General features: G+C 46.7%; 1 protein-coding gene across 1 annotated transcript; it reads right to left on the reverse strand.

The window, feature by feature from the left end:
• Window positions 1-671: 671 nt before the first annotated feature.
• On the reverse strand, window positions 672-23,794 carry xpo7 (exportin 7). The gene is made up of 28 exons (XM_049005020.1): window positions 23,693-23,794; window positions 19,168-19,314; window positions 18,428-18,521; window positions 17,977-18,143; window positions 17,293-17,358; window positions 15,714-15,818; window positions 15,333-15,498; window positions 15,011-15,084; window positions 14,336-14,455; window positions 13,672-13,818; window positions 12,914-13,086; window positions 12,551-12,744; window positions 12,324-12,429; window positions 11,227-11,362; window positions 7,340-7,413; window positions 6,809-6,889; window positions 6,543-6,606; window positions 6,324-6,432; window positions 6,121-6,227; window positions 5,936-6,024; window positions 5,441-5,548; window positions 4,523-4,605; window positions 3,882-4,096; window positions 3,434-3,572; window positions 3,066-3,226; window positions 2,762-2,860; window positions 2,051-2,178; window positions 672-1,498 (listed from the first exon to the last, which is right to left on the reverse strand). Exons 1-28 carry the CDS (start codon window positions 23,708-23,710, stop codon window positions 1,405-1,407), a joined length of 3,264 nt encoding a protein of 1,087 aa, XP_048860977.1. The 5' UTR covers window positions 23,711-23,794; the 3' UTR covers window positions 672-1,404.
• Between the last annotated feature and the right edge of the window lie 795 nt (window positions 23,795-24,589).

Here is a 24,589-nt window from a genome sequence, read left to right on the forward strand (position 1 = left end):
TGAGATTAGACCACTGTGACAGATCTGCTTGTGGGGATGTTGTACCGGGTCTTCAGCAGTACACGACTGCAGAAGATACTTTAGGCTTCGCTACCAAAATGTCTGCTCAACAAATAAGTCACGAGACAGAAAGCCTGGGAGATTAAACTCTGTAGCCACCTGTTAGAGTTCATAGAGAACCATGTACCTACATCCTAAAGACTTTTTAAACTGATTTCAGGAAAGATGTACAACTTTATGAGCTTATGGTTGGTATGTATGTCTGCACATGTAGGTGGAGTTACTGCACCGGACCCAATAAGCCCTAATCTACAACTATGCCACACATTCAGCCAACCACAGATGTACAGTTCAGCATCCAGACCAATCAGAATATTCAAAACGCAACTCGAGGTCACAACTGAGCAGGCCCCAAAGCTAGACCTGCACTGCAAGCAGAGTGCTCTGGTTTTGGGGCATGGGGGGGGAGACACCCCCACGGCTGCCTCAGATATCACTCTGGAAAACCCCAAGGAAGAAACAACCAACCAACTCCGGCTCCCATCCACACCCGTCTGCCGAACTCCACGAGTTTATATGTACAGATTCTTCCACACCTGGATCATCCCAAAGTTAACAGGAAAATATACAACAGGTTAAATGATTACACCCGCATCTGTACCCACCCCCCCCCACCCCGCACCTCAGCTCCATGCATTCGGAAATCGGACACATCTCACCTCCCAGATATAATATTCTTCATACAAACAAACCCGCACTGTTGCACTAACTTACTGTACTGTAAAAATTTCAATCACACTTTTTTTCCTTTTTTTTAAATTGAATTAATATAAACATTGTTCAAAATGTTATGAAAAAATGTACACTTTTTTTCCTTGTGATTTATTTTTTTTTGTTTTGTACAAGGCAGGCAGAAGCAGTGTTCTACAGATACCAGCACCTCCTTTCCTGTCTGTCCTTCTCTCTCACACTGTCTCACTCATACATGAGGACGCTTCCCACTCAGGAAAGTCCCTAAGAATTGTCACACAAGCCCCACCCCCCCAAACTCTTCCCCTCTCTCTTTGGACTTTGAGCCCCAATTGTCAGTACGGTCAGAACAGTGACCTCTAGAAACTGGCTTTAAAATATATAAGTATATATATATTTATATATATATATATAAAAAGGAAGGGTTGGGCTGCGGGGGGGAGGGGGGTGGAGGGGGTTGAGTTTAGGGGAACAGGGGATGGACTTAAGGTCGAAGGAGCAGGAGATGCAGGTCTGTGTGATGTGTTCCCCTGGCATCCAGGCCGAGGGGGTGGGCCAGGAGACGGCTGCGTGGGGGGTGGCTTTTCCGAGGCGGTGCAGCCCACGGAGGCGGGGGCGGGGCCGTGAGGGCAGGGCCCAGTGCTCTGTGGAATGTCAGCTCATCATGTCGTTGCTGTTCACCCCGTACGTGGAATTCTTCATAGAGTCGTTGACTTCTCTTCTAAACACAGAGAGGTTCTGCGTAAACCTGGAGGAGGACATGGAACGGTAAAAAAAACTAAGAAATAGTTCACATTTTTTAGAGGGTATCATCAGGGCACCGATCACAGCTGGGCTGCCTGATGCTCATGTTCCCCAAATGGGTTCCCTCCCCCTTTTTGTTCATATCTTCGAAATTAACTTCATTTACTTGCCCTCTGTTTTCTTCCAGACCTTCCCACACTGCTACTTCTAACAACCTGCTCCTGGGTCTGCCACTGGTGTAATTGTCAATTTAAAAAGTTTATCTGCTTCAGATCTTTTTTGTAGCCGTGCTGAGAAGGTTAATATAATGATTGTTTAAAAAGAAATAAAATGCAGGGTCATGCTGATGCTCTTCTTGTTATGAAGAAATCAGCAGTCTTTGGTCATTCTAGTTAAACCACGATTCAAGACAAAGAGAATAAGATTAAAAAAGGTGGGCTAGACCTGGATGTAAAAACGAGTCCTTAGAACATTCCTCGGGGTGATCGCCTGTTGGTCAGATATTCCCGACGTTCCTTAACGCCACGATACCCTCCCAAACGTAAAGCATACATACCGGTCCCTGTTTTTGGTCAGCAGGTTGCGCTCGATGCCTTCCATCAAGTTTTCGAAGCACAGATGCATGGCCTGCTGCTTTTCAGGGGGCTGGCTGTTCACAATGCTGTTCCGAAGGTCAGCAAAGTACTGACAGACACGACAAAGGAGACCATTAGGGCGGGACAATCCTGGACAGCGGTCAAAGCCTGACACAGAGTTCCACGGGAGAACACATTGTTTGAGTAGTTTGGAGCGACTACTGATTCACATGAACTTCTATACCAGGGTATATACCCAGAATGCCTGTAATTATTCTATACCTGAGCCACCAAAAATAAAATCATATCAAAATAATACACAAAGAGAAAATTCATGACGGAATTAGAGATGATCTAACTTGTCGAACTGCACATCAACTGCAGGCTCCAGACAGACCATGTGATCATTGAACACATCAGTTTCCAGAACTTTATGAACATGTGTCGACGGCTGAGGAGCAAAGCGCTTGATAGCTGATTGTGTTTTGCCGCACGAGCACTTCTAAGAATGCAGTGATGTCGTCTGCTTTTGGTTTGTGTGTTTTAGAGAATTACACAAGATCAAATGCAGTGGCAGCATAATGATAAACAGAGCCTCTAATGGCCAATTAGGGATAGAAAAACTGAAATATGCCTCAAAAACTTGAGTGGGGGGGGAAGACTTTCCCTCTTAGTGCAAACAGTGCAATTACCTTCTCGTTTAGCAAGATCAAGCCAAGCAAAGGTCTGGACATCGACCACTGATTCCGACAGTCTTCAAAAATTATTATGTTTAGTACGGTTGACAGCATCTGAAAGAAACAGATGTTTTTAAGTGGGATTTCCTGTCAAAGGGACAAAATTGCAGACATTGCCTATCACACCATTACACTGCTTTTTTAAATTTTAAATCTTTCGCCTGCTAGTGTTATGGGGCAAACTGAACAGTTTCCTGACTCTGGTTCTCATGTGCTCTTGTTTGTAAATATAAGTCACTAAAAGGGGTCCTGCAGCCACCTGCTGGATCATCTCGGGATGCTGCTGCATGATGTGCAGGAAGCGGTCGCTCTCTTGGGTCATGGGGGCCGGCCTTTTCTTGGTGCTCCGGGACAGCTGCTTGAACAGGTATGTGACTATATGGTCCAGGCTGGAGCAGCACCCGGTGCACACCATGGTGTCTGGGGAAGGGAGGGAGGTTCAATTACACGAATGACAGCAAATACGATAAGCCAAAGATAAGCTAGCCGCACCCCCACGGCTACAAAGTCCGGCCAAAAGATGACTGGGCGATATTTCCGCCCCTTTCTCAGTGTGAACATTCAAGACGGTTAGCAGGTTAATGCTTTCGCTTGGATGCAGGAGACATACAGCAGCAGATCTCTTACCAAGGGCTGTCAGTCCTTCTGAGATGGAGGACAGGATGTACATGATGACATGGGGCTCAAGACTGGCGATGAAGTTCATGTGATCCTGCGTCAGAACCTCCAGTAAAGAGTAATAGGACTGACTGAGCTTTGGGTAGTCCTGTGGAAGGGAACACAGAATAGAACCTCTGTTAAACTACAACCCCATGTGGGAAGAGACCAAAAGGTCCTGTAACGGAAGAAATATTGGAAACACATATACATATATTCACTGCTGATTTATTATGCAGAAGCAATCAGACTTATGCAGAAGTAGTCAGAGTAACCATATCCATCATCGAGCAAGGCCACACCCACATATAGCCACACCCACATATAGCCACACCCACATATAGCCACACCCACATATAGCCACACCCACATATAGCCACACCCACATATAGCCACACCCACTCTGATACCCACTCACCAGCAGGTCACTGTGTGGTATAGAGAGCAGCAGCTTGATGAAAGTCTGTAGGGCGTTGTCGAGCGCATCGTCCCCGTATAGCCGAAAGACGCCGAAATTGACGTAGTTGCCGCTCAGCACTGCCTTGAGCATGGAGAAGCAGATGGAGATCCCTTTCAGCTTGAGAGCGTATACCTGATCCTTCGGCACCTCCCCTAGTGTAAGGATACGGTTTCCTGTGGAGGGAGGAAATAAATTACTCAACGCAGGAAGACAAAGGGATCGCTTGTGGCCGCTCCGAGTAGCCTTGGAAACTGCAGCCTGAGGAGGCATTAGCTTACCATTCCCACGTAAGCCATTTCACTGGCTTGAACAGAAGACTGCAACAGTATGAAGGCTTCAACAAGAAACCAGGAAAGATGCACAAACTTACTCCACCTTTATTTATGTTTGAAAAGGTTTCTATCCTATACACACACACACACACACACACACACACACACACACACACACACACACACACACACACACACACATATACACAATTCTATAAATATACTTAGTTCCTCAGTAGCCCCTATGTAAAAAAATGCTTTTCCTATTTAGGGTCAAGCAGAAGACAGTAGGTCATGGACTCAGAGGGAGGTGCCGGCCAAGCCTACCGTATGTGGTGATCATCTTGCTGGTTTCCCGGAAGAGCAGAATCCCATTGGGTGATGACACGTCGAACTGCAGCCTCTGTGACCTGGGGACACGGTGAGTGGGGTAGGTCAGCACAGCACCGCAGACCGATCTGAAGCCCGATACATTCCTATTTCCTGCCAGATTTTTAGGTTCCGTCACACTGCAGTGAGCCTGAGGCACACGGCTTGAAACTGCAAACTATCGAGATATCGGCCGTGTGGGGAGGCGTTAAACTGGAAACAAAGTAGCCTAACAGATGCATCAGAAGCATCCTTTCGATAGCAGGTAGCAGCAGAGTGTCACTCAATACAATACAATCAGGCACTTGCAGAGACATAAGGAAGAATACTGCGGAATTGTGAGGAATGCACCGACACCTACCGTATGTGTAAGTATATTTAAATATTTATTAAAAGATCATATGGGGACTTGAAATCGGCAGATACAAATATTGAATGGATTAGGGTAGCAAAGGAAAGTGCATTGGGGCATCTCGAGTTCAATGTAAACCAACAAAAGCAAGGAGTTGTGTGGAGTGTGTGGTCAAGAACCTGGCAGATACCTCAAAATCGGAGCGTTCATTATTTAACTTTTACCAAAAAAAGAGGGCATTCACAGTAAATACATTTCACATGTGAGAATCGAAGATCATAGGAATTCTAGTTTAGTATCTCGCTCAAAAGGTATAAGTGATGCCGTCATAAAACGCCAACAGAGTTTCTGAACCACGGAAAGATTTCGCATCAAAAGATTAGCGTAGCATCGGTAGTGAAAACCGACTCGCCGGTTCATCAATCAGCCAAAGGGTCCAAACGTGCTACAATGGCAACCATTGCTGCAACATTCCTATAATGTTGTCGTGACGTTCGAGCACTAGCCAGGAGTCTGGCGCTTACCTATTGTGCACCAGTTCTGCCATCAGTTTGAGCACAGGCGTGGTGCATGCAGGGACGTGGTACCACAGCTCGACTGCCCTCTGCAGGATAGGCATGTAGGTGGGGTAGCTGTGTGAGGGGCATGTTAAGGGCAAAAACAAAGACAATGCGGCAGACAAGGCCCACTGAGGAAGTAGTCTTATTTCAGCCACTCAACCAAAAAGCTATTTGGACAAAACAAAGGACCGTCCTTGAACAGTGGACTCCGGACTGAGCCTAAATGCCCACAGGAGATACCTTAGTCACAGAAGACACCTCAGTCATTCTCAGCTCTAACTGCCTCATCGTGCTGATTATCTGAACCATAAATCCTCTCTGTGTGGTGCCTCTGATGCAAAATGACGTGCTAATTAATATCCCCTGGGACCAGAGCCAGGTGAAGACTGCGCCAGGGGGGGGGGGGCTAGAGGTTGAGCTGCTATGGCTGGCGAGGTCCAGCCTAGAATGAAAGGATACATCCAGTCAAAGAGCATCATGAAGCTGGTCTTCGCGTTGAACGCAAAAGCGATGCCCCGCAGGTCTCTCACCAGACCCACCAACGTCCTCTGGAGTAGGGAGGGAAAACAATGGTTGAGTACATCGGGGTGGCAAGTGGGGGGCGGTCGATGCCTTCGAGTTCCTGTGGATAAGAACTCTACTACCTTAGCCTCCTGTTCATTGAAGGTGTTTGTGCTGAACATCTGTGCCACCGCCTCAAACGCGGCCGTAAGGGGCAACATGAACTGCTCAAACTGGTCCTCATCTTCACCTGCGAAGTCGACGTGCGAAAACAGAGACAATCAGGACACACTCAGCCAAGAGAGCGGCCGCCGTCGCAGGGGGAGAGCAAGACGACAGTCCTCACCAAGGTCCACCATGAGCAGCCGGCCGAGTGCTGTGTAGAAGGTGGTCCGGCATCGCATGTCACTCAGGTTTGACTGATTGTTCACGCCCAGGAAGGAAAAGTGCTCGCTCTGCCCGGGAAGGACGGGGAGGGCCAAGGGTTACAAGCGAGACCGTGTAGGGGGAGGGATGACGGGCGGTGGGAGGCTCGCTAGGAACCGTCTGGGGAGGCGCAACATACCGTGTGGTTGTTCAGCATGAACTGAACAGCACTGAGTTTCACTAGCTTCCTCACGCTGCTGTAGGTTCACGAGGGGGTCAAGGAAAGATACCACTCATCGGCACCGGCTCACACCACTCAATACCACCTCCTTGGGGAACTAGCTGGAGGATGATGATGATTTTGCTTCTATACCCCCTCCCCCCCCACAAATGAACTAAAAACCTAGTATCCATAACAACAGCATAAAAAGACCATATGTGACCAAACTCAGCTGGGAAGGATATCCAATGGAGAGGTCATTGAGGAGCTGCAGTGTCTTGGAAGTGATGGGTTCACACTGCCCCCAGTACTTCAGGTTGGTGATTCTACATCGTGAGAGAAAGAGAAGGCTCCTGGTTAGCATTTAGCACTCCATTCGGAGCAGCACACCAAGGAAATAAATAGCATCCGATCTCCAACGAACAACGGCCTTTGTTTCAGTACCGTAACACCTAAACAGGTATGCTAGGTATAGGACCAGGCCATACTTGTTAGCTTCTGTCAATTTCAGAGCTGTGTGGACTAGAAACAACTGCAACATTTTATTAGTCTGCAGTACTTCATTCTTCTGTTGAGAGGCTGTTAGTTTCTCTGATGGCTGGTTTGTGAGTAATACAGCAAACAGCAGCCAAGGTCAAAGGGACAAACATCCTCCCATGATCAGAAGAAGGTTACAAAAGCAACCAGCATTAGGTAAACACTAAAACGGCTCATTGGTAGGCAGCAGTGTGTTATGGACAGCGCCTACTTAGCCTTCGCTGTAACGCTGTACCTACATCTTCCCGATGAAGACGCTCAGCACCATGGTCTCATCGTTCAGGCCCAGGACCTCCGACAGGCGCCGGTAAAGCTGAGAGACGGGAGACCGGAGTTATGTGAGCACGATTCAGAAGTCCCACTTACAAATCAACGGGGCCACACCCACACAGAGAACAAGCCCCACCTCCATGCACCATGCAGAACAAAGGGAGGGCCTGAAATCCCATCCTTGTTTGCTATGTAGGAGGTGAAACATATAAGGCGACGTGAGCAGTATGTCCGAAACCTCAGAATGGATGAGACAGTAGGCGAAGGGCACCCAGATGACATCCTGCTACATTCTGCGAAATCCCAAAATTGTACAACCGATGGACATTATGCTATCCCACAAGGCCACGGGAGTAGGGAAAATAGTTGCTGGTTCAGAAATTTTTGTAAAGATGGCAGAGGAAGTGCCATATCTGTACAAATTTAAGTAGAAAACAATCCCTGGTCACATCAGTTGACTCGAATATATATATTTTTTTAGCTGTTTTTATTTTATTTTTTTTTACTTTCACAGGGGTCAAGTTACATCACAAGAAAAACATCCGGATCAAGTAATATACAAGTGTGCGCAAATGTATGCATACTGTTCTCATGTTTACATACAGTACACACTGCATTAACGGCTGAGTAGCAGGGTTCTGACAAAGCTCAATACCTACTTTGTAAGTACGTGATTTCAGACACACCTAAAAATATCCACACTGCGACCAATGCATGGTATAAAAACCCGCCAGTGGCTCAGCTACACAGCCTCTTCACTGCACCTCATTATAAGCAGAAACAGGGTGGTAGGGAAGATTGGGATCGACCAGCTGGGCTGTTGCATTATTGACAGTGTTATGGTGAGAGATCCACCTCCCTGAGCCTGACGATGGCTCCAGGAAAGCCAGCATAGTGGCAATGACTGGTCCCGTTGTCAAGGCAACAGGACCTTTCCACTAAAATTGGAAAACTTCATAGACTTGTCTCCCCATCAACTTGACAATCTGATTTGTACCTAGCTGTGGTTGCAAAAAGTCTGGATCATATGCTTTTTTTAGCATTAGTAACTTTAAAAACAAAATATAGATAACTACCAACAGCCCCTTACAAGGAAAAGTACCAGGAAAGAAACGACTCCTGTCAGCACTGGCCAGTAACCAATAAATGTCCATAGTACCCTTAATGGCTGCCGCCCATACGGGCCGGCGTCTCGGATGCTCCAGCCATAGCCAATCCTTACAGGAACGCCAAGGCCCAGAGGTGACCTTCCTCAGAGCTCTTCCTTGCATTTGGGTTCTTCGTTTCCTTTTAATGCTCTTGACAAAGCATCTGGCACCTGTGTCAACTTCCCCCTACCTCAAACCAATCCCTCATCCTGCCACATGGTTTGCAAGGACATGGCACGAAAGACGCGACTATTTTCTTTAAAAGCAGAAGTACAGATCACATTCATGGAGAACAGGGACATTCACAAATGGCTCAGCTAAGTGCCATTATCCATTATCCATTATCCACACTGCAGGATGCTAACAGTCTGTTCCAATGCCACAACACAGAACTTCTGGACTGAATGCCTGAACTCGCATTCAGTATCTCACTTGGATATTTCAAATCTACTCTATATTTATTAGACTAAATATAAGAAATTCTTGCGGTCAGCTCGTTGTGACGTCAACATCATTGTAATGGCTTCCTCTATGCCCTGTTATGCAAACTACACTTCCTCCATAGTAAGTAAAACCATGGAATGTTGTATCATCACTGGTATTTAGTTGTGGGGCCAAGATGAACACAGGACCAGGAAGCGCTGCAGTCTGGTCTGTTGGAGGCCAACAGAGTTTGACAGACTGTACATGTTCTAGTCATACAAACAATTATGACAGTAAAAGTCATAAAAATATGCAAGTACTTAGTGGCAAAAATCCTACAACAGCCATGTCTCACAATGCTAAGAGCCAACAGCCAGTCATGTCATCTGTAGACATAAGACACTAGCAAATCTGCCCACAAACTAACAACACAAGCTAAGCTAAAGCTCTCCCAAAGCTGTGAGTCCCAATACAGGGCCTCAGATGACGACTAAAATGGTCACCAGTGCGACTACATTTGTAATTTTGCGACAATCTTTTTCATTGCAGTCGCCAATGACCACTGTCTCTCACGATCAAAGAAAAAGCAAAATGAAAAAGGTAAGAAAACTGGCAGCTTTTAATTATGTGCACTCTTAACCCACATCTGCCATTCCTGCTACATTATCACATGATTAAAGCGAGGATCGATCCAGAGCAGTATTGACAGATTGGGCGGGTATTGTCAAATTGTGGGGTTGGAGACTCTTCAAGCTATCTGACAACGTGATGCAGAAAGTATGGAGCCCCGGAAGGTGGTGGAGGGAGACAAATCGATGGTTGGGGAAAAAAATTGACTCCTGCAAAAGGTGGGATGGATGTTTGCGAGATCCCACAATGCTTTTCAGTTACCATGATAACACAGTATATTTATCCCACATAATAAGTGCACTGTCTGTTTAAAGTGCTAAAGATAGAATTTATTTACACACCATGTACCTTGCATATTATGTGTTATTTATTAATAATTGCACTGTGTTCATCCACCAGCAATGACTTTAAGCAAGACAGCTGGATTACTGAATGTGAAATGCACACATAAACACTGAAAAATATTACACACAGTGAAAGATTTTACAGCTGGAAAACTGCATATAAAGTCAACTTCACTGCGGTGTTGGGGTTAAGGTTTAAACTCGAACCCGCTTTCTGGAATATTTCAGTATAGATCCGCACATCCCCACATGCATCACCAAGCGAGAATAGCATGGAGATAAACCCAGAGGTGGGTTTGGGGTTAAACCCTATGACACCACGTCACAATTAGCTTTATATTCGGTTTTCCAACTGTAATGTCTTTCAACAAAAGCAAGCAGCACCCCTACGTTTTCTAGGTTTATTTACGGGCAAATTTTAATTCATATTTCAGTCTTTGTGTGTGCACTTCATGTTCAATAGCCCATCTGTCTTGCTTGGATATTGCATACTATATATTGCATATTTTTGTGTCTATTATTATGTTACGTATAAGAATGCAGAAGGCAATAGTAGGTAGATCAGATAGGAGAAAGAAAAGGCAGTGAGGTAGACTGGAGATAAAATGTAAGTATTTATTTTGGCATGTGATGGAGATTATGGCTCCTAAAAAAAGCAATTTGCTCCTAAATATTTTGGGTTTAGTAGCCAATGGCTCCTAAAGTTTTTCTTTCCTTTTTTTGTCTGTAGCCCTGTTAACTGTAACCAGGTGACTTGAAAGCTGATATATGGGGAAAAAGTCAGAAGAAAGCTTGGATGAGGCCTGGAGAAAGTGTCCAGAAACCTCGGAGAAGATCAAGAGCAAAACACGCCGCAATTGGGGAGAACAGAGTGCGCAAAGATCCCGGACTGCTGCTGTGTCACTTATCTGAGCTGTTCACATTCGACAGGCTCCATGAGACAAAAATAAGAACTTATATCATTTACGTTGGGCAAAACCACAAACGGGAGCTTTGAGTCCCTCAAAAAAATAACCAGAGAACTTAAGCTTCGGAACAATCATTCCAATACGGCTTCACAAATTATTTTGAATTACAGGAAAAAAAAAAAAAATCTAAGAGAAACATTCCAGTTAGGTCAGCTTCACCCTGCACATAGCACCAAAACAGACTGGACTAAAATACTCTCCTGAAATTTACTGGATATTTTAGAAGACTGTCCGAGCTGAATGCTTCTATAGATTACACATCAGCATGTATAAATCGTAACACCCCCCACACAACCTCCACCCTTTCCTATATGTTAGCACTAAGGGATGGCTGTCAATTTACCTTGGAAGATTTCTGCACCTGGTCGCCGATGTAGATCTTGCGAAACTGCTCGAAAAAGCTGAGCATAGCCAACTCCAGCTTCTCATTGCCAGCCTGCGCCAAGCGGGAGTCGGTCAGGTTCATCAGCTGTAGCACCCTGTGCAACCAATCGGCAGGAGCATCAGTGTCAGCAGGTCACAGCACATGTACGGGGGATGCAAAATACAGTCAAACCTCGGATTGCGAGTAACCTGGTCCACGAGTGTTTTGCAAGACACGCAAAAATTCTTCATAAATTTTAACTTGATAAACGAGCGAGGTCTTGCAATACGAGTATTACGTATACGCTTTGTCTGCTGAGCGTTACGTGATCACAACTGAGCCGATGGTTCTTTCTCTCGCTGCTGGATTGTGGGTAATCGTCTCCCATGCTTGGTCTTAGTCGCCACTAGTATAGTCAAAATTTAGTAGAAAAGCACCACCCGAATAAGGGTGTAGCAGTGCGAGTGAAGCATTGTCGTTAAACAGATTCAATGTCCACATTTCCGCAAAATCGAAAAGAAGGCAAAAGCGGCTGTCATTGGACAGGTTCCTTGTTTAAGTCGCACAAAAAGAAAAAGATTCCAGTGAGCCAACAGATAGCACTGACTCCATTATAGTGAAAGTCATCCTACAAAATAACCTCCCCCTTCTCTCTCATCTCCCTCACACCACCCACGATTCTTTTCAAAGGTAAAGTGCAGGTTAATTTGTTTTATGTATTTTTACTTTATATTTTGTATTAATAATTTTTTATGAATATTTTTGGGTTGTGGATTCATCCGAGTTTCCATTATTTCTAATGGGAAAATTCACTTTGATATACGAGTATTTTGGATTACGAGCATGTTTCCGGAACAAATTATGCTCGCAATCCGAGGTTTTACTGTACGTGTCAATACTGTGCATGTCTGGAGTAAGCAGTTGAATCTTCACAAGGCTCAACGACATGCACCACAGTAGGCTGGCATTCATACAAACACGGATTATTCTGAGAAATTCCAGGTCCTGTTAAAGTCATCCATGTTGGTACAACCATACTGCCGTATTGCCATCACTATCTATTAGCGGATACTTACCTGCAAACTAATTCGCCATCCATGGCGTCTTGCTCATCAGTGCTGGCGAAAGAGACCCTTCCTCCAATAACAGCACCAATGATGTAGACTAGCCACGTCAAACGACCTGCACAGGAAAACCCAAACTCTCACCATCATCATCTTCGTCAGTCCATCTGTACCCTGATGAACCAGTCTGGGATCAAACAGGTGAAGTTTTGGATAGTTATGCTGTGAGATCACATTACCTTCCTGCACGGCAATGTCCATGGCACTCGAGTTGGTGGACTGCAGCAGCTCCTGGTAGGACTGGGCGGACTGGTCAAATAGCTGAACCAGCAGAGCGCACGTCTTCTCGTACTCACAGCGACCAATGGTGGACAGCTGGTCCAGCTGCTGCTGGACCAATCCTGTGTCGTCCAGAGGATCCTCCAGGCCATCCCTGTCAATCACATTGAATGGTACAGGTCAGCACTTATGCAGGAGCGTACAGACTATGTCCATCCCTCCATACTGGATCTAACAGCACCAAAAAAAAAAATCTAATGGCAAGAGTTGGGTGAAAAGTCAAAGAAGCAGGAGCAGGGAGTGCCAACAGCTAAGATCATCACCTGAGGATGATGTGTACAGACTCCAGGCGTGAGGTGATGTAGGCCTTGGTGACCTCGGGCGTGTAGGTCTCCAGCAGGTGTGGTTCTGTGGCTTTTACGTAGGGCACAGAGGCGGCCAGCCGCTGCCATAAGCTCAGCAGGTAGTGCACGCTGTTGGGGGCGAATTCCCAGTGCTGGGGATGGGGGGACAAAGCTGGTTACCAACAGCGACTAAAATGCAAACCTAACATGGTGTGGCACACAAACTCACTAAAGCCCCTCCCCTTCACCTTTTAAACCACCTCTGATATAGCATGTGGACAATACATTTTTAAGAACACAATCAATTTCTAGATAAGATTCTAGACAGCTGATTTCCCCTCCGAAGACCCAAGATAACAGGTTAATATCATACGAGACCGATCGTTGCTCTCTCATGGAACAAAACGACAATACGCTGCTTTTTAACAGTGACGAAAAAGAAAAACATTCTTTCTATAGCAAATATGCATGGCTTCAGAATCATCTCCCAGAAAAAAATCTGGATGAATACCAGTTGTAACAAGAAAAAAACCACTTTAATTCTTAAGACAGAATTTTGTATCCACCAAGTCAGTGACAGATTTAATGGTTTGAGTATTTGTGTACAATATTCCCAACCTGTGGTATATGTCATAGTAATAATCAAAGATTCACCCTGGCAAGCTTTTGACAGGAATACTGTGGAGAAGTCTAGGAATAACCCACATAAGATACCGGAGGCTTTGGCATGGACAGACCTGGAGGCTGGTTACGGTGAAATTAGCTATTAGTCTTATGACTTCTGGGTAGTTCTCCACTTTAACCAGCTCACCCAGCTGGTAGTTGCTCTTCAGTCTGGCTAACAGTCGACAGAATTCATGATAGTTGTTGGGATCTGACAAACTCTGAAACATACGGGGGGGGGGGGGGGGGGGAGAAAGAATCCACGGTGAAATCAGCATGTGTAGCCATCCATCACGCTGCCAAAAAAATCTAAGGAAGCAACTGTTCCACAGACTCATGAAGTTGGTCTGTAATATTGGATCAACCCATACTCATGACAATGGATTTTGTAAACAATGCTTTAGAAAAATGTTTGACCTGTTGATACCAGAAGATCAAACTGAATCAAACATGCAATAGAGTGGTCAGGCCACAGAGGCCGAGACACCATCAAGCAAAGAAGCAGAACAACTAAGATTGTAATAAACAGTAACAAAACAAATTTTAAAAGTACTTTTCTGAGTGGGAAATGTTAAATTATTACCTGCCCATGAAGCACCGGAGCAAAATTACGAAGAACTACTGTCAGCAGGTGCTAACAGGCTAAACAGGGGGGGGGGGGGGGGGTTGAAAGCACCCCCTGCTCCTCCAACCATCGTCTCCGGTTCCTACAACTAGCAAGGTAAACTCAGCAGGTACCTGTGGGTTCTCCAGAATCCTCTTTACTCCATCCACCAGGTGGGACAGGAACTTGGCCCGTTCTGCATTGTTGAATAGTGACCTCCTTACAGATGCTATCTGTACCAAGCAGGACAGGACCTGGGGGTGTGGGGAGGGGGCACGGCGATCAATTAACTAAAAGTAGGGAATCAAGCAGGGAATCGGGACCCAAGCATAGGGGCAGGAACCTAGGCTGGGTGGTACTCACTCCTTTTCCTCTGAGAAACTATTCCCACCCCATATGGTCAGACCTGGAAGACCTATTTCCTCTCTGTGTGGTTTATGCAGTTGCTGCACTGCTGAGACTGTTTGACATTTACACAAATGAGAAAAATGCCCTTTCATGCATCCCCATTAATCATGAATATATCACAGCTGTGTCTCAGAGGGACTCATACAAAGTCCACATGCAAACTATCACTATATCTATGGGGTCACAGCTGTGGTGCGATTTTGGTACCACAACTGAACAATGGTTAACCATCATGTTAAAGGCTCTGTTTCCGGCCCACCTGTCAATTGACCGGAAGACAGCCAACTGATAGCTCAATACACTCTCTACCTCAGCCAGCAGGGGGCAGCGTTATGATGGAGCCATCCCTTCTAAGCTCACCAGAGTAATTACAGGGCCCCAGAGAGGTGCCCCCCACTCACCAAAGGAGAAAGGGATGGAGGGATGGAATGGTACAGATCGAAGAACAGCTGCAGGGTGGAGGAATCCAGGAAGGCTGCAATCAGAGAGGAAGGAGAAGTCAGCATGGAGCTGTGGGTCTCTGTGCCCTCACCCCCAACCCGCCCTGTTTCAGACTACGGCCACAGAGGGAGCCCTTCAGCTGCGGAGGTGCTGGACCAAGGAATCCCAGCTCCTTCACTCTGGCTGGATCATTTAATGACCTGCTAGCTTCCAAGCAATGGACAAAATTATGTGGGGTTATAATTCCTGGCGGACCTGCCCCCCCCCCCCCCAGGGTCTCACCGGATCTCCAGCTGGTGGGAATCTGCACCGTGCACAGGTCGTCCGAGGACTCGTCGGTGGAGGTGCCGATGAAGTCAAAGTTCAGGCAGTTGTGGGCCAGCTTCAGTAGCTGCATGAGCAGCCCATGCTGGCCCTCATCATTCAGGTTAAGGTTCTTCCCCGAGGCCTGAGGAGACGCAGGGAGACTGGTGAGACAGGCAGCCCCACGGCAAACCAGAGCAGGGCGCACACCATGGAAGACAGGCCTGTCACTGTACACAAGCAGCTGCGTATATCGGAATAACCAATCCATTCACATACAACAGAAATGGGCAGGATTTACAGGCTCGGAATAAGCCTGACCTGGGATCAGCCCAGGCCACGGACAGAGATGACCCTCACCTGTTTGAGAAGGTTGCATGACAGCGTAAAGATGTCAAAGAGAGACGAGTCCCGAAAAGAGGAGGCGATCTTCCTGTGCTTGGTTAGCGGATGCGTCGCGTCTGCCTGGGAAACCGGGACGACACGTCACGTCGTTACTCATTTCTGCAGCACCTTCTGCCCCGTTACAGATTTTTTAAAAATCATTAAAGCAGAAATCCAGGTAAAGGCCAGGAGCAAAGCACATTTTATTGCACAGTTGTCTCAGACTAAAGAAAATCTTCTGCTTTAAAGAAGATCAGGACAACGAGGCTGTATGTCTCTGGCCTACAAGCCCAGTTTATTCTTCACGGTTTGTAATAATTACTTAATATTGTTGATCCACCATGTTCTTCATGGACTGAGTTTGAATTTTTAATTGCAGTGCCAAACAGCTATCATAGTAACTGAAGTGCACCTACTGCATTACTGCACACATGATCTAACGGGCCGCTTATTAGGAGTTACCGTTACTAGGAGACGAGAACGACCTCTTTAAAATATCTGCAGACACGCATTTCATCAGGATCACAGCTGACACGCCCAGCACTGAACTCTCCCCCACTAACAGGAGCCCTTTAAGATTAAAGGGGATTGTAAGTGGCAAGGCCGCCTTCCAGTGCTCTGTTTGCCCCTGACCCTCTCAGTCACAGGGAAGCTTCTCCCCCACTGGCCTCACAGCTTGGGCAGCTTGGCCCTCTGGCACAGCAACCAGCCAACGAGCAGCAAGGAGCCACAGCAAATACTCTGGGTGCACAAGTGCTGCCTGCGGTCTAACAGGAAGTGGTCACTATATAAAATAATGACTTGGAAATGGCCTGGGCAGCAGGACACAACGGTGTAGAACAGAGGAGCATGTTGGTCTCTTTGGACAGATCTTACTGACATACTGAGATGCATAAAATCTGTAATATAGGTTAAAATTAATAATAAAAGGCGGCAGAAGAATTCGTGGAAAAACTGCATATTAAGCAGCAAAATTAATCTACCTTGAGCACCCATCAGTAGTCGTGTGAGCTGGCATCCTCCCAAGCTAAAGTACTTTCTACACAAACTATACTCTTAAGTTTTTATTTTTTTTTAATTGTTCAGGTCTGTTTACACTTTAAAGCGGTCTCTTCTCTCTGTAATCCCTGACACACAAGGACAAAACAGCAGCATGTCGCAAACACCAGTTTAGTTTGGCTCTCTTTGTACTTAAGCTGGCCGTATGGATTGAACACATCGGCAAGAACAATCCTTTGCAAACTTGATACTAGCGGCGACCCAGACAGGGGAACCAACAATATACACGGTTATACATTAACAAAGCACACATTCTACAGCAAAGATTACATGGTTGCAACTATTATTACCAACATGAATACACAAATATACATAGTAATTTACACTATTTAAAGTGCGGTGCCCAGTCATTCTGGTAAAACCAATATAAGCAAGTATAACAGGGTCAGAGGTCACACAGCCCTCCATTTTGCTGTTGGGCATAAATGTGTGAGGTGAAGCAGAGGATGATAGGGACAGGAAACACCTCTTCATCGGAGAGAGTGTTGACACTTACCTGGTTAATCTCATTGGTTAGCTGGGAGAGAATGGTGACTCCTATGATGCAGTGCTCTACGCTGTCCTGCAACGGAAAGTGACCATTAGTGAATGAGGCATATTCCTGAGATCCAATGGGCAGCAGGGGGCGCAGTGGTTAAGAGAGGAAACCAAAAGGCTGCACAATGGGAAGGAAATTTTGTTGCTTAAATAATAAAACATGGCGTTGTAGAAGTAGATTCGAGGAACGGGGCTCTGAGTATGTAACAAAAGCCAACACCTGGCAAGGGGGGGCTTAGGGTGGGGGGTACTGCTTCTCAGTATTTTATGGCAAATGGGTCCCAGCCTAAGTTACCGGGACACAATCTGACAGTTCATGAGCTGCAGCTGGCAAACCCAGGTCTGCCTTTCTCCACTAGCAGACAGCAGGGAGGTACCACCATAGAACATTCCTATTTGAAGAACTTTTGCTGTCCACCATAGAGTCTCCTCAGCCCCAGGGCTCAGAGGGGAAACACTTAACCTTCAAAGGAAAGCAGCCTCACCAGACGTCCCAGGAGTGGCCTGGACCTTTCAGAAAAGGACCAAAGTACCGTGTCCTACACTGTAGCCTGTGGTCTGCTGAGGGACAGCGGGTCGTTCTAGAATGTTGCCTTCGTGGGCCTGGTGGGAGAGACCTAAGTGGCCGTGCTTTGAAACACACCTGCAGGAAGCGTGTGACATCAGCGATGGCGTTCCTGAAGGCGTAGTCATCCTTCTGACAATCGAACCAGCCCAGTTTGGTGATCCTGGCATAGAGCTGGATCAGGGCTTGGGTGACGAAGGCCGCCAGCTTCGGCCTGGTCGCCAGGTAGTTGAGTACATAATTCCCTGGTGAAGGGGCAGAGTGGGGTCAGCCTGGCGAAACCTCACACGAGAAACACAGACTTGTCACCCAGCATCACGACTTTTTCCCCCAATTAAATCCTACGGCTGTGTACTGTACCCCCAGAAGGGTGTGCCATTTGTACGCTGTAACCTGAACTGTTTGATACACGATTTTTAAAAGCATATTATCGATTACTACCAATACCGAAAGGACCCTTTTCGGCACATTTGTAGCTAAAGGTTTTTGAAGTCCCCCACTCCCTGTCCCTCCCCGCGTTAAAACTTACGAATATCAACACGCTGTTCCAAGGGAAGAGGATTGCTCGTCCTCGACACCAGCTTGGAAAGACATGTGGCAGCCAGCAGCTGGGAATAAGATGACTGAGAAGAGAGATGAAGATGAGCGAGGTTAAGACGGTGACGGTAAGGCATTTGGGTCACGTGACGAGAATCCACCAATCGGGAGTGTGATACGCAATCGCAGCGACACTGGCAGACCAGACAACTCAGGTGACAATGTCTAGGCATGGTGCCAGATGGCGACGCCATTATTCCCTACAGCAAACGAAGTAAAGTAAAAGGAAACGCAGAAACAAGCGAGTTTGATTTAACCCATCAGTCTGCTATATTTCGATTCATTAAGTAATACAGGCAGTCCCCGGGTTACGAATGAGATCCTCTGCTTAATTGTGCCTTTAAGTCGAATTTGCCAATAAGTATATACAGTAACAGGGTACATAACATAGTAATACAGTACATAACAATGATAGTTATTCAGTAATAATAAAAAGTCACAAAGTAGTGCATGCGTTCAGTATTATGAACCACTGTATGTTACTCAAATTTTTTATAAAAGAGGATTTTTGATAGTCCGTTTCTAAGTACGAGCTGCCGGCAGGTACGAGCTGCCTGCATGCACCGTATCTGAAATTCCACCATGGTGGCTACAATCCCGCTGGATGTTTTCCTAGACAGAGATAGCTGAGATCCACAGGGAGTCTGGGGGGGGGGGGGGGGGAAGACTTACGCTCCCTCTCTCCAGCAGCAGCTGGCACTTGCTCAGGCAGTCTGGGCTGTTGGTAAACTCCACCAGGGCCTTCTCCGCCTGAAGCCGGGTGCTGGTGTCCGTGGTCTCATACAGCTGCTTGCACAGGATCTCTAGCTGGGCTAGGCTCTGCGAGAGACACAGACAGGCAGGCAGGCAGGAGCTTCAGAGAGGGCCAACTTCCAGGAACACTGCAGCTAATTAACGATTGCTCAACGTCAGTCCTATTCAAAATGGAAGCGGTGCACAAGTGTTCACCACATTTGTATAACACGACCATCCAAACACTGATGTCCCAGAGGACTTTACATAAAGTCACACAGCACAAGTGTAAGCAGAAAAGGCCAGACGATGAAGAAAAGAAAGAAAGGCTAGTTTGGGAAGGAAACCTCAGCCAAGGGCTCAAAGGTCAACTGGCTAACTGCCCATCCTGAGCAACTTAAACATGAAGTTACTCTGGATGTCTAAATATCATCAAATGAGTAGGTGATGTTCAGATGGTCCCATTTTGCTACAATGTGGTTGCATTTACTGTATTTTAGTAACAGTTACAGCCAGTAACATACATAAACCAATATGGCCGAAACGTGTGAGAGCACAGTTAGTGTGAAAGACATCTGCTGCACAGACCGTCATTGCTGAACGCAAAGGACTGAGACAATACGACAGGTGTGCAACTCCCAAATGGAGAAGATGTCACACAGATTTCAACACTTGATCTCGTTTAACAGAACAAATCAAGGAAACTGCAGGGAAGACACAGGCGTGCACAGATTTGACCGCTCTTTGGAAGAACTCGATACGGCTTGATTGTTAACGTGATGATTACGACTATTTACAGCCACTGCTAATGCATACGAGGATGGCAAGGACCTACGACAAGCGGAACATCAGTGGCGTCAGGAATCTCGCTGATGAAAATGCTAAATTCAGCACTCTCAGTAGTGAGTCATCACCTGCACGGGGTGTAGGGACTCAGTTTCATAAGGCACTTGCAGAAAGAGAGGAACAGGTCATGTCTGAATATTAAACCCAGGCTGGCAAAAAACACGTCAACAAACATTTCTATTTTTAAATAAGAGACGCTAACTAACACAAGAGTACAACTGATTTACTTCATAAGTTTCTAGTGAAATGGTTTGGAAAGGAGCTGAACACTGATCTGTAATACGTGTGTTGGGCACCGCAACAGTGAAGGTGGAGAAAGAGCGATGGATTCCGCACGATAGAACAAGCACTACATTATCGACAGCGCTGCGCTTGTGAGATAAGGCTGTCTCTGCCTCGCGCCTGTTGGGGCCACATTGCTGGGGTGGAACAGTGTGTACTGACCCCACTTTCCCAACGTGCAGGTAGGGTGTAAACTCCGGAAGGTGTCGGCGTACCAGTCGCCCGACCTAACTTTGAGAAACTCACGAGAACTCAGCGTTTCCTAAAAATACCCCAACACCAATCTCACTGCCTCAGGCAGAGGGCGTAGGTGGATGGGGGTGTGGGGTGGGATTATGTTTTCTTGTAATGAGGATGTTTCTCTGCATTTCAGTTCAAAGCGGGTGCAAGTCAGCAGTAGCAACACAGATGAGAAAGAAATATGTGTAACAGCCTTAATGATTCACAGATCTCCTGGAGATGAGCAGACTGGTGCTTTTTGTAATAAAGAAACTTGCCTTATACGTTAGAACCCCATGCAATGCCTAAGATTTGTATGAGAAACGGAGCCAACATCATGCCTAGACTACTCTGGGGGTGAAACAGGTGACTGATGGGAAGATAAAAGCAACAGTAGGGCACAAAGAGTAACCAAGGCTTGTAATGGTGATACCAAAGTCGGGAGTTTGTGTGGAGTACTGTGATAAACAGGGGTGTACTAGCTATAAGCAAGATTAGGAAGGAGGGGGCCGGGCAGGGGCATCTCGGACTAAGGTCGATGTACTATGCAGAGTCACTTAACAGGGGGGCCCCTTCGGGGGTGGGGGGGGGGGCACCTGCACATTTCCCACCATTTAGAGCAAGGTAGACTGAGACAAAGATGGCTCCCTGCCTGAAGCGCTTCTCCGCCTGCAGATAAAGCGAGCGTTTGATGTACCTTCTAACAAATACCTCATCTGGGCAGCTGAGGGCGTCATGAGGAGGAAGTGAGTCCCTTATTTGCTGACCGTAACATCCTCAGAAGAGCAACCGGCTACTACTGCAGTATTAACGAAAGCCAGGCCATCCTTTCAGCAATCAAATTAATTAATAACATGCCCAAGAAAGGAGCCATATTAAGCTTTTTCCCTTAACATGCCTGTAACACGAGTGTCAGGTGGTAAGAACCAGCAGCTACAGCATCTTTATAAAGCTCGTCACACTGAAAGCTGGCAGTGGGGAAGACATCCCTCCAGGACTGGTACTAAAAAATAAAAATAAAAACACACACTGAATATCTACACAACCATCGTAGCACAAGGGAACGCAAGCTTTTATGGAGCTTGAACTCCAGCTCTGTTTACGTCTACAGAGCAGAACGGCAGTATCATTTGAAAACAAGCAACATGAATAAAACATTTCTGGGGTGAAACTTCAATCATGACAAATCAGCCGCTAATATTAACACATTAGTCTGAATGTTTAATCACTATCGCCAAATGACGATTCCAGCTATAGAAACACGGGTGGAACTTCATTCATCATTTACCTCCCTGTCAACCCATGGAGGTGGAAGGAAATGCAGAGCAACCCACAGCACAAAGAGGTTTAACAAACTGGCGGAGAGATGAGACACAAAAAAGAGCTTGATCGTTTCAGCGCTTATCTGCAAAGCCTAGAATTATTTGAAGACACAAACACAAAGTAGTTTACATGTTAAATTCTGCCAGTGGAGGGTCTGAGGGAATGTGCATACAATCTATTCCAAAAATGTCAATAATGGGTTCGCGGGAGTGAAATGCAGAAATTAACGAGCATGCGGGTTTCCTGCCTGGATTCTGCCGCTCTTCACAGTAAAAAAACCATATAAAGCATATTTAAAACTGTCCATTAGATCTATTTGCAAAGTATACAAGATAAGAAGCTGTTAATTCTCCACTTCTGCTCTTATCAATAAATAATAATACCTAGTTTACATCAGAACACAGACTGAAAATAAAGCTTCTGAGGTGCAACTGGAAAAATACAGATGAACATTTTTTGATCGAAGCTGGCCACCATGATCCAGATAACCTGTCTGGGTGCTCAGTCATTTTGTGCAGCAGTGTGCTCAGTGAAAATCCCCTCAACACCAGCATCTGACAGGGGGGGGGGCGACGGCTTTGGGAACTAATGGGCGAAGCCAGGCATCAGCAAGTTTAAAGTCTTTGTAAACCACCCATTTCCATCTCTGTGTTGATTGCCATCTGAACCGTTCCTTCCAGGGACAGCTTGCTGTCATGCCGGGAATATGAACGGGATACAAACGTGGTCAGGGTGAGGAGGCTCTACGTTACACCGAGGGACGCTGTAGGAAACAAAACGCACGCATCTCATGTTTCCAGTAGCGTGCACCGGTGCTGAGCGCCTGCGGCTTATTGCGGACAGCGGATTTAGCGCGGCTACACGTAATAAGATTACAGGACGGCCGGTCTCTCTGAAGGAGTAAATCCGCCAGTCTGGGGGTGTACTATTAAGAACTTCGGGGTGTACCATTAAGAAGTTCGGGCTGTACGGGCCATTCAGGCGACCCCCCCATCCCCACAACACAACAGTAATGACGAGATGCTAAGCGCCCATGAGGCGCAATGAAGCCAAGACGTACAACCTCTATATATCAGAACTTTATATTAAATATTTCTCTTTGCGCGCCAGCTGCCCCCCCTCCCCCCCTCGTGAAGGGTGTGACAGCGGCCGGTGAGTCGGACGCCACCTGACACGGTGTCAGGGCGCCCCGCCGAAGCGAGAGGAGGGGCCGGCCGGCTAGCGAAGCTAACGCCACTAGCATCAGGCGCTCCGGGTTGGCTGGGTTATTAAAAATATCTCACAGCCCCACGGAACGTGGTGCAAACCTACCACACGCCGGCGGAAGCTGAAGAGGCGGGACGGGACTTGGACGCTGTACTAGGGCCGTGGCCCGGGTTTGGCAGCGGGACCAGCGGGGATGCAGCCAGACCAACGCGGGGCGCTTGTTTACTCCGCACCGAGCGGCCGGCCGCGGCTTGGGCGGCGCGCACAGGCACTCACCCGAAGCAGTTATTCTCATTCTTATTTTTTTTTTTTAAAGACAGCGCGTCCGCCCCCTCCCACCTTGCACCACCAACACCACGACGCAAAACGAGGCAACAAAACACGACGGCAAGGCCACAAGTCAACATCAGCCCCCGGGCGATGGCCAACGATGCACCGCGACGGCCCCCGTTGCCCCAGGTTTGCCACGGCCGCTCGCAGTGCAGCGCCCCGATCCCGCATGGTCACCCGCCGTCGGACTCCCGTAATCGCCGGGGCGCGCCGCTCTTCGCACGTCCCCCGTGTTATGAAAACACAAACCCCCGGTTACCTGCACATGATCCGCCATTTTGCTCCATTCATGCTCCTCTCTCACTCCCCCCTAGCAATGAGCATGCGCGACAGTCGCCCAGGTTTCGTACGGCGTTTACGCAGTTTGCGCGCGGCGGCGGCGCCAGCCAGACGCAACGTAGATTCATTTCAGAATACGCGTACGTACGAAAAGCCCGCTGCGTCTCGACGCCAAATAGTGGGTCTTTGTTTACATGGTTCTTAAAGCAAAATTGCTGCATTCTGTCAAACCCCGCAACGCCATCACGATATTAAGCCGTTTGTTCACCCGACGAACATTTAAATAATCGACACAAACGAAAGACAAAAATCTGTATTTAGAACCACGGCGTAGTCGTTTAATTATATGAATAAAATATTATAAATTATTGGATTTCACTGAAACTCGCTTTGTGAATGGCGTAATGAGCAGTTTGTGTTCACGAAATAGTACTACTTCACCAAATAATGCTTGTATTATTTACTGGCTATACCCGTCGACTGGGATTCTTTACGTGTCACAATATGTTTAATTTTGCTCACATTTATAATAAACATAAAGTTGATAATTCCCGATGGTGTCCCATGGAGATTAATCCTGTCCTTTATTTCATTAATTCTCAACAAATATTCAGACATTCCTGCATGACTGTAAACTCATGTATTTGACGTCATGTTATACAAATGAAAAACAATCAACATCGCTGCCTAGCCTACTATCAATCAGAGATCCAACTAACCACTGCAAGTATACATCAGCATTCATACAGCCTTTTGCTCTGCCAAACAGCACTTAGGGTGCTGGGCAGTTAGGTAGTATATTACATTCTCCCTTCAAATAGGAGCTGAACCAGCAACCTTAAAATTGTTCTACCTGTTGCTTGTATTACCGCTGCTT

Source organism: Brienomyrus brachyistius, unplaced genomic scaffold, assembly GCF_023856365.1.
Source record: "Brienomyrus brachyistius isolate T26 unplaced genomic scaffold, BBRACH_0.4 scaffold143, whole genome shotgun sequence".
Classification (NCBI taxonomy): Eukaryota; Metazoa; Chordata; class Actinopteri; order Osteoglossiformes; family Mormyridae; genus Brienomyrus; species Brienomyrus brachyistius.